The sequence below is a fragment of the Babylonia areolata genome, chromosome 6 (genome assembly GCF_041734735.1).
Source record: "Babylonia areolata isolate BAREFJ2019XMU chromosome 6, ASM4173473v1, whole genome shotgun sequence".
Taxonomy (NCBI): Eukaryota; Metazoa; Mollusca; class Gastropoda; order Neogastropoda; family Buccinidae; genus Babylonia; species Babylonia areolata.
In genome coordinates, this window is record NC_134881.1 from 34,693,576 (window position 1) to 34,704,899 (window position 11,324).

At 43.6% G+C, this 11,324-nt stretch overlaps 1 protein-coding gene across 1 annotated transcript; it reads right to left on the bottom strand.

Moving 5' to 3' along the window:
- Positions 1 to 211: 211 nt before the first annotated feature.
- On the bottom strand, positions 212 to 10,466 carry LOC143283377 (uncharacterized). Its single transcript, XM_076589583.1, has 8 exons — positions 10,326 to 10,466; positions 9,669 to 9,731; positions 8,448 to 8,544; positions 8,096 to 8,271; positions 5,308 to 5,401; positions 3,129 to 3,313; positions 2,330 to 2,414; positions 212 to 1,056 (listed from the first exon to the last, which is right to left on the bottom strand). The coding sequence occupies exons 1-8, from the start codon at positions 10,356 to 10,358 to the stop codon at positions 881 to 883; spliced, it is 909 nt and encodes a 302-aa protein (XP_076445698.1). The 5' UTR covers positions 10,359 to 10,466; the 3' UTR covers positions 212 to 880.
- Positions 10,467 to 11,324: the final 858 nt, after the last annotated feature.

The following is an 11,324-nucleotide window of genomic DNA, read 5'->3' on the forward strand; positions in this document are numbered from 1 at the left end:
CGTTTGGGATTACGGATCGACGCACGAGTCCGATCAACTGAAAATAACCAGTCATATATATATATACATATATCATATTCCATGTTTTTTTCCGGATCGTCGACACCTGGGGCTCTCAGATTTACTTATTTCCGTAAATTTACAGAAAAAAATATCTCACACACACACGCACACTGACATTCCACTGCAGTAAGTTGACAATAAGCTTGAAATATTTTCAAAACGTTTTAATCTGGTGATCATAATACAATTGCAAATAACACCAGTTCTTTTATCAAAATCCAAAAACAAGTGCAATTTTCTTTGTTGTACATCCCTGTTTCTCACTCACGCTGGAATATCTAAGCTCGTGCGCGTTTTACAAAAAATACAGATCTGTTAATTTTCAATGTGCTTCCTGGATTCCATTCATAGCATCGTACCTTAACTGAATTTTTTTTTCTCACGAGGATATTTCAGAGTCATGTGCATTCAGACAAAGAATGAAGACTGCTTGTGTCATGTTACGAAACCAATGGTTCGGGTATAGCCTATTAGTAACACGATTCCAGACTTAACACTGGTTAAAAAGAAACCAAAACCAAAAAAAGCTTCTGTGCAAAGTACCCACACAACACAAGCATCCGCCTGAAATCCACTTTTCCTGACTTCAGTTCTTTTCTATTGTCCAAACGCAACGGTTGTTCACAAAATCTGCAAAACCTGTTTTGATTTTATGCATCATTCTAATTTTCTGGACACTTTTGTATTTAATATGGTGTTAGCCTATCTGTCAATCTGTCAACAAAAGAAAAAAAAAGCAAGAAAAATTCCGAGAACATAATAGTAAACAAAGCACACAGCACTACTTCCAGTAGTAACAAGTCTTCAACAAAATGTCTTATTTCTTTGTGTATCGCAGCGGTCTGACACAGCGACGTCCACAGACGGTGGCACAGCAGATGGAACCTGACCGACAGCTGCTGGGATCGTACTCCGAACACTTGTCCCGGCGAACGCCGCGGCAACCAGGCATCCGGATTCGGTTGACAGGGCACCCCTTCTTCAATCTGGGCTCTGCAACGGAGGCACCAACCAGAACATTCAACTCACTGCCATCTTCACTTCGATCTGTCAACAAATCGGCATGCAAGAACAAGCTTTCCTCTTTTAAGTTAAGGTTAAAGGCCACCGCGTGTTGGGTTACGCTGCTGGTCAGGCATCTGCTTTGCAGATGTGTAGCGTATATGCATTTGCCCGAACGCAATGACGCAATCCTTAAGTGAACTAAAAGGCCACCAAAGAGTGAATGTCCGCTGTGTCCCTTTGGCTCAGCTTGGGAAGGCGGGGCCCATATCCTCTCCTTCCGCCTTTTTGACCTTCCCTACCCTAAGTCGGGTATCCATTGACACCTGGGTGGAAGGAGGAAAATCAGGACAAAATGCCTTTCCCAGGGACAAAACATGGTGAAATGAGGCCTCGAAGCTTGGTCACTGGTGAACACTAAGTCACAAGTCTAACGCATAACCGATTCTTCCACGATGCTTAACTTGATAATTTCCTATTTAATAATTTAACACGAAACAATCACTGTCAAACAGTTATACACAGAGCCAGAATGACAGTCTTTGCTCCCTTTAATCGGATTATTTGCAATTTCATGGGAAATACCACTGCAAGCTCTCTCTCGGTGGAACACAACAGAAAGTGGAAATGACAGAACGCATGAAATAAAACTTTACGTCTACTTCACGTCCCTTTGACCCCTTACTTGCGTGTGCATGTGTGCAAACATGCGCGTGCCCACAACATTACAGTGCAAGGAAACGAAGTACAGGTAAATGACTATTCTATTATCAAAAGATTAATACACCCTCCTGCCACTCTCCACATCCCGATCTCAGTGGGAAAAAATCCAAACCGATGACTATTGAATAGCTGGGGAAAGAAAGGGGAAAGACAAGGACGGGAGGAGGGAGGCGGTGGTGGCCAGAAATGGGGAGCGTGTGCAACAGGGTCCGGGTGTGATTGGAGAGCACGGTATTCAAACCTTTTGAAGACGGCAATTTAGGGACTTTTTTTTCTTCTTTTTTTTTTTCTTTTTTTTTTTTTACAGCTTGTGTGACTGCAGTTTCGTTTCTTGTTGTGGGCTCGTCAGTTATATCGACCATGGCAGTGCGAACTGTCTCCAACGGTAAGTGATCTACAGAGAGAGAGAGAGAGGAAGGGATGGAGAGGGATGGAGAGAGAAAAAGAGGAAGGGATGGAGAGAGAGAAAAGAGGAAGGGATGGAGAGAGAGAGGGAGGGATGGAAAGAAAGAGACGTTTAATTCACCAGCGTCAAACTCACCGCAGTATGGTTTCAGAGATATAGATTTGCAGCCCCGTCCATAACACTTCATCCTCAGCACACAGTAGTGGTCTGGCAGGCAGTGCTGTCCGCAGAAAAATCACTGGTCACTTCTGAATTCACGATTTTCTTTGACCTTTAACTTTTCATTCTTTCTTTGTGATCATCAGCATTACAATATACTCGATTGCTGCAACCAAAACCTTTACATTTATATTTACAATTCTGTATCCCGGAATGAATTTCGTTCAGGCAAAAGTTAAGTTTCACATTCTCCATATGCCTAGGAAGCGAGAGAGAATCTGAGCGCGCTGGTTCGAATCACGACTCAGCCGCCGATATTTTCTCCCCCTCCACTAGACCTTGAGTGGTGGTCTGGACGCTAGTCATTCGGATGAGACGATAAACCGAGGTCCCGTGTGCAGCATGCACTTAGCGCACGTAAAAGAACCCACGGCAACAAAAGTTCCTGGCAAAATTCTGTAGAAAAATCCACTTCGATAGGAAAAACAAAACTGCACGCAGGAAAAAAAATGGGTGGCGCTGTAGTATAGCGACGCGCTCTCCCTGGGGAGAGCAGCCCGAATTTCACACAGAGAAATCTGTTGTGATAAAAAGAAATACAAATACAAATATAAATATTGCAAAGCATGTTAGCCAAACCCCTTATGACAAAGCAATGTCTTCGCAGAAGAAGGCTCAGTTTTGAAACTGAACGTTCCCTCATTGGCGAAGTGTCAGCGAACATACCATGGAAGGAAGCAGCAAAAGCACCAGCAGCCAGTGTCACACCACTTACCATTCTAGCACAGGTGGAGTGTCGGGAACGGACAGAGGTCAGTCCCACCGGAGTCTGACACACGGTGGCCCCACAGCTGACCTCGCAGCACTTGTCCCTCCCGTCACAGTCACTGTCCTGTTGGCACGTGCTGGTGCAGTTGTCCCCGTCGGTGGCGCCTGGCTTAGGGCACACTCCGTCTTTACCTTCCACACAGCATCACTGGCGTCAAGGATTTGGGGATCACGTGTGTGTCAGTGTGGTTAACACAGTGGTTTTGATTGTCCGGCTGCGTGGTGTATGTAAATGTGCGCGCGCACACACACACACGTACGTGTGTGTGTGTGTGTGTGTGTGTGTGTGTGTGTGTGTGCGCGCGTGTGCGTTCGTCTTTCGTAAACGTTATCAAATTCATTTTTTCTGGAAATTCCTGTCTGTAGACACTAAAATTTGACTTAGAAAAAAAGTCCCACCCTCTCCCCCATCCACACACACACACACACACACACACACACACACACTTCGATATCAATGGCAATGTCTTCTAGGAAGGGTACAAAATGAAGGATGCAGCTGAATGTTTTTTGAATTATTTGTGCAAAGGCCTCATCACTCCGTGCATTGTGTCCACGAATGACCATTTAAATCAGATGCTTTTGACTCAGTACATAATTTCACACTGTTAGACTTAACTCATACCGTGCATGTGCGCGTAAAGAGTTTCTGGTTCCATTCTTTCTGGTTTCTGAATGGAACAAAGCATTTTGTCGATTTTGAAGATGAGCGTTATTTTCATGAATTAAGAAAAATGAGTGGCGTATTTGCATTCCTGTCAAAGATTACAATCACTACGAGAGGTCGGAACATGTTTGGATATTACAGTTATTTGAATAGTTTGTATTCCTTTGGTCAACCTGATTTGTTACAGAAGTCAACATGAACATATTTAGAGTAGGAGAACGCGTCTGATCCACAATGTTTGTCGATATTCTTTTAAACTTTTTACTATCAAACGCGAAAAGTCACGATAAAGACACGAAAAGGGAAAATGTTACAAACCTATATACTGTGAAACAGTTTTCGTCTATTTTGTGTCACAAAACAGAGCAAGGCCGAGAGAGTTAACTCTCTCCATACGAACGGCGAAAGAGACGACGTTAACAGCGTTTCACCCCAATTACAACCATCAAAATATTACACGCGGAAGGCTTACACTGAAGGTGAATGTTGACAAAGAATACCACAATTCTGACGACGGAAGCTAAAGGCTGGGTCATAGAGACACCCACTGGACATCCGAGGGGTTTGGTGTAGAGGAGAAGAGAGGACTGGCCGTACTGAGTGAGTTAACGAGATTTTTCCCTACACTGGAACCAGTACGTGTCAAGCAACCCTCATGGGGAAAGCCCAGAAACAATTCATGCCAACCTAATACTACTTAAACGTGAGCATCCTCACCATGCAAAGGTGCTAAAAATCATCCCTATTAAAAGTATTCTAAACAGGCAATTTTCACTTCCAGGTTTTACAGGCATACAGACAGGCCAATGGCAAAATTCTGCAGAAAAACCCACTTCGTCAGGAAAACCTGAAAAAATCCAAAAAATCTGCATGCAAGAAAAAAAGGAAAAAAAAAAGACTGCTCTTGTGTCAGAATATCAGATCAAAGTGCCAAGTTTAGAGAAGAAAAATATAAACAATCCAGTTTGCATATAATTTGGCTTCTTTTAGACAAAAATTTTGTGCCCATCCCAGAGGTGCAATATTAACAAGATGACTGGAAATAACTGGATTTTTCCTATTTTTATTCCAAATTTGGTGTCGACTGACAAAGTATTTGCAGAGAAAATGGCAATGTTAAAGTTTACCACGGACACACACACACGCACGCACACACACACACACACACACACACACACACACACACACAACCGAACACCGGTTAAAAAAGACTTTGCACAAGTGAGTCAAAAAAGGGTGGCGCTCTCAGTGTAGCGACGCGCTCTCCCTGGGGAGAGCAGCCCGAATTTCACAGAGAAATCTGTTGTGACCAAAAAAGTAATACAATGCTATACAATGCAATGTAATACAACAATGCAGTACAATACAATACAATGTTTCTGACCACTGTGTGGCCACCATCAGTGCAACAGGCTGCAAAGTAAACCAACATAGCGTGCGGGTGGTTTAAAGAACTCACTGGGTGTAACGGGAACACACACAGGCTGACTGAGGCATGGAGGATTGTCACAGGGTTCCTCTTTCAGCACACAGTGATATCCAGCTGCACACGGCTGTCATGAAAAACAAAAAACGCTGCTATTCAGTAACAGTACCCGGATTTACAATGTGCTTAAATAACTGATGTAGCCGTGTTGGGCAGGGTTCTCTCACCACAGCAGTTTTCTTTAAGGCTTTATTGAGGACGCGACGGGGAACGTATCGGGACTTGGGTAAAGGGAACAGGAGAGCGGGGGGTTAAAGGGCAAGGGACTGTCCTCGTGAGAGGAGGGAAATAAGTAAATGATTACCCTATGGACAAAACAAAGTCCTCGTAAGCAAGCGTACAGTAATGTCTACGTTCATTCACTCACTCACTCCAAACATCACTTTACCAAATATTTCACATGAATCTACAATTGTTACAAACGTGTGATAAGACTAAACTATCCCATTAATTGAAATGAGCAATTGCTTCCCAATTCGAAATTGTCTAATTTCTTGAAGATAAATAATTTATATAAATCCTAGAAACTTAAAAACGTAAGTTGAGGTTACATTTCTGTTAAGATTAACTCGGTTATTCGAAATAATTGCAAATCCGTTCAAATGCATAACATCTAAACTCAAAGTAAACAGAATATTAATTAGGAAATACAAATAGCATTTATTTTTTGTATCAATTTCTCAATGCTAGAAATGCTTACTGTGAAGTATATATTTCACTCACCCTGTCAGGTTGACAGAGGCCCGCACACACACTGCTCTTGCCTGTTCTCTTTTAAAGCTAACTGAGAACTGATGAAATTATTGGTTCTACAAGGAAAGGGTAGGAAAACTCACTTCGTAAAAACATATCAAGATGCAGCACATCCACCCTACATGATTATTTTGCACGTGAAGTAATGATGCTAAAGCTAACACGGGTTATGAACGTGCACTCTCTGCGGGGCAAAGAACAATTTAACCCTGTTACACTGACATTTAAATAGACGCTTATGAAGAACTTGAGCGTATCAAACATTGTCAGAGTGACGTCACATGCACAGAGCAAGGTCTAGTGAATTAACGATATTTTTCCTTACACTGGAAGCAGTATGTGTCAAGCAACACTCATGAAAGTCCAGAAACAAATGCCGATCTAACATACCTAAATACATGTTACACTCCGTCCCCAAAACACAAAGGAAACTGCGCAGTGCCATGCCATTCCTGTCCATACACATTTCATCATCCTCACAACAAAATCTACAAACTGAGCAGCATTCTCGCGCCCCCTCCTCCACCCACTTTCCCGCATCCCCAGTCCAAGTCTCATTTCGACCATGTTTCAGACTTTCCAGATTAACCTGAAATTAATCCTAAAAAAAATGAAAACTAATCCCATTATAGATTCCCAATTGCATCATAAATGGCAGGGGGACCACGCTAATGTGCCCTCTGAACAGTCAGCTGATTGCTATGGTGTCTACGACACGGTGCTGTAACAATTAGGCACATTTCATTAGACGCGTGTGCATACACATACGCACACGCGCGAGCACGCACACACAATCCTTTTGTAATTCGCAATGAACGTCTTTTATTTAGGTTTTTCCTTTTTTTTTTTAATCGACGAATAACCAAGGTCTGATAACTTTTGACTAAGTTTTGCCAAAGTACCAGCCGCCGTGGCGAAGTGGTTAGCGTCGCGGACTGACGGCTGGGAGGACGCGGGTTCGAATCCCAGCGGAGGTGGGTTTTTCGGCCCGTGGCCGGCTCCTACCCAGAGTTGAGTGTGCTGTGGGCTTAAATGGGGAGACTGGGACCACACAGTCGAGTCATCCACTTCAAGGATGCGTCTTTGGGTGTGTTGCTCTAATTACCTGACCAACACTGCAAGTCTCTATCTCTCGGGCCTGGTTAACGCCGGGATATCATGACAGGAAGCGTAGAGTACAGCCTTGTCACGCAGTCCCAAACCAAAATGGACCTCCATAGCAACATCGTCATCCTCCTCCTCCATCGTCATCAATATAAACAAAATAGTCTCAAAGTTTGTGGCATTTCATGCCCTGCTCTCATGGTGACCTCAGTTTCGATACCCCTCCATTTCTGTGCTTGGGTGAGTCCTGTCAATAATGTCAGTATCAGCGGATTCGTCGGGGGCTGTTTGAGGGACGTGGTGGCGGTCTCCACTCTGGGAGGGACGCTCACTCAGTCTGGCTCCGCGACTAAGCCATTATTGTCGTTAGTAGGGGGCTTAGTAGGTGGTGTCCTAAGTACGTAAAAATCAGAACAGGCACCACTGAACACCACCGAAATGACTCAGCAGCAGTGGCAGGGTCTCCTCTGGTGTGTGGCCTCCTGGCGACCTAACATCGATGGTTCCTGTGTACTGCCGACGCTGGAACTACGACGGACGAACCCGGGTGTAGCCGTGTAAGGGGGAATCTAAATGAGCGGCGTGGCAGTAATGCCACTGAAATGGTGCAGATGATGGGCAGCAAAAAAAAAAAAAAAAAAGTTTTGCCAAAGCAGTGACCCCACTTCCCACGCACCAAAAGAAAACGAAACCCATTCTGATGTACACAAACATACATGCATACATTCAAGACCTGGCGGGTGCATTGGATCATGCTGCTCTCAGGCATGTGTCTAGCAGATATGGTGTAGCGTATATGGATTTCTCTGAACGCAGTAAATCCTTGAACGGAAGCTGAACTTGAGCGAGTTTTTCGTCTTAAACATTTCTGCTGAGCCACAGCCTGTCAAAAAACAGAACATACCGGTTCGCAGGTCGGTCCAGACCTGGGCAGTGGCGCTGGTTGCGGGTCCTGACAGCGGGAACCACAGTAAGAGGGGCAGCACTTCTGGGCACCAGGGCACTCCACATCGCTCTCGCACCGGCTTCGGCACAACCAGCTGGGGAGGCTGAACATGGGTTTGTGGCACACGCCTTGCTCTGCACAACATCAGATGCAATCGTGCTTACATACACTCCGACTGTCCGTCTCTATGTCCATATCCCCGTCTCTCTCAGGCATACCCCCCCCCCCTTACACGCGCGCGCACACACACGCGCGCGGCATGAACTCCAAAGCAAACCATCATGCAGTGCAGGTGGAACAAAGAACTCACTGCTGGGTGTATCGGGAACACACACAGGCTGACTGAGGCATGGGGGGTTGTCACAGGGTTCCTCTTTCAGCACACAGTGATGTCCAACTGCACACAGCTGTCAGAAAAAAAAAAGTCAAACGCTGTTATTCAGCAACTATTCCCGGACTTACAACGTAGATAACTGATATTAAATAGACAATTTTATGAAGAACTCCAGCGTATCAAACGGTAATATTCACATTACTTCCCCTGTACTCTTTCGTTTCAAAGGTGGAACAAGTTGTAAACTGGTTAATTGTAAAAAAAAAAAAAAAAAAAAAACTCAGTTCTTGCACTCCTTTCATTGACCTTTACGGCATTGAGAGGGGAAGAAATGGAGTATGTTATCAGTTTACAACTTTTCCGTCTTCGAAGTGAAACTCATTAAAAAAAAGGGGAAGGAAATGTGAATATCGCCCTCAGTCCTGTCAATACGTGTTTCATTATTCTGTTAACAAAAATTAGACAAATCTATTTCGACAATTTTTCGGGCATTTTTGAATTAACCTGATAGTCCTCAAATTAAAACCAATCCAACTGTACTTTCCCAATTGTATTATACGTGGCAGAGGATCAACGCTTATGCGCCCCTACCCGTCACCCCACGTATACTTAGTTGTTTGCAATGGTGTCAACGAGACGGCACTAACAATTCGGCACATGTCATTCACTCACTCACACATGCACACGCACATAATTCTTGTTATGTAACTCACAAACTTCTTTTATATGGGTTGTATCAGTATCAGTAGTTTCAAGGAGGCGTCACTGCGTTCAGTCAAATCCATATACACTACACCACATCTGCCAAGCAGATGCCTTACCAGCAGCGTAACCCAACGTGCTTACTGAGGCCTGAGAGAAAAATAAATAAATAGATAAAAAAAAAATAAAAAAAAAATAAAAATAAATAAATAAAATAACAAAAATCGATAAAGTAAAATAAAAAAAATAAAAACAAATAGATAAATACATAAAAATACAAATAATTTTTTTTTCATAAATCAACGAATAACCGAGGTCTGACAACTATAGATTAGTTTTGCCAAAGCAGTGACCCCACTTCCCCCTCAACAAAGGAAAATGAAAAATCCTACATAGGTTAAACCCTATGAGTGGGGGGTAATTTATTTTTTATGTGAAATAATATAACATCCAAGGAACGTTCCAGAATTATTATGATTTAATCTTCAAACATACCGTGGCAGCACATGTGTGTGGAAAACTCCCAGGCCCTAAACTCTGTGCTGCAGCCACAGCCAGCTGTAGACAAACCAACATCTAAAGTTAACATTGATCTGAATCATTTTCTTGAGGGAGAGAGAGTGGTGAGGGGGGGGGGGGGGGGGAACATGGGGGGATACAGAAAGGGTAAATGAGGGAGAAACAGTCAGATGGCAAAGACTGAAAACGGGAGGGGGGGCGGGGGGGGGGAATCGAGACTTAACACTTGGACACATCGACACTTTCATGTCAATGGCCACGAGGTCCTTATGACATGGGTGAATGCGTCAAAATATTTTCATTACATAATAAAGAAAGCTTTAGAATAAACGAATGTGTACGGTGAAAGCAAATACTGAAACAAAGTCCTTTCCTTGAAGAAAAATGGTTGCGAACAACAGAAAGAAAGAGAAAGAGGCAGAGAGAGGTGGCAGTGCCAGGAAGAGAGAGAGAAAAAAAAACAAAAAAACTCGGCTCATACTGTGCTTCCAACTTTATAAAACAGCTCAAAATAAATATTCTCTGCATTTCACATCAGTAAAGTAAAAAAAAAAAGAAAAAAAGCTGTATATTCAACAACGTGAAACAAGTCTACTGTAGTCCCACGGCACTGTTAAATCTTCAATTACTTACCAAGACACTGAAGACCACTGAAGTCGACAACATTGTTGCAGCCCTGTTCGGTCCAAGAGGTGTGCAAGATGGAAATGACAGTCTCCCTCTCCTCTGTCTTTGACTTCACTGCATGGGCTGTCTTCTCTGAGTGTGTTCACAGCACTGGCTGGTTGGGTTGGACTGAGAGTAAGTGCGTGTAACAGGGAATGTTCGTGTTGCACGTGTTGCTGGTGTGATGAACAGTGCTTCAGTTTGTCTGTTCTTCGAGCTTCTCGTGATTGGGAATTGATTAATAGGGGGGTTGTGCACACATGCTTTCGTCGGACACCCGGTTATTTTTTAGGGATAACCGCGTGCACATGCGCGTCTCCATTTCTGGTTTTTCTTGCTCACCGAAATGCTAAATTATCATAGTGGAAATTGCCTGATGATGTGATCGAACTCTGCCGAAAAGTTGTCCGAAGAAAAGCAGTGCACAGCCAGAAAAGCTAGTTGTGGTGGAGGGCCGCCCATGACGTCATATGACCTTTTTTGTCGCTCTGCAAGCGACGAAATGCACCCAACGAAAGCATGCGCACAACTTCCTGATTGTATTTCGTTTCTGGGTAATGCCTCTTCTCCAGCAATGCCTGCGTTGGATTGGGTTTTATTTATTTATTCATTTACTTATTTATTCGTCATTTAAAGATAACCACTCTCTCTTTCCTTGTTTTTGTATTGTATTTATATTTTCATCACAACAGATTTCTCTGTGTGAAATTTGGGCTGCTCTCCCCAGGGAGAGCGCGTCGCTACACTACAGTGCCACCCATTTTTTTGTATTTTTTCTTGCATGCAGTTTTATTCGTTTTTCCTATCGAAGTGGATTTTTCTACAGAATTTTGCCAGGAACAACCTTTTTGTTGCCATGGGTTCTTTTACGTGCGCTAAGTGCATGCTGCACACGGGATCTCGGTTTATCGTCTCATCCGAATGACTAGCGTCCAGACCACCACTCAAGATCTAGTGGAGGGGGAG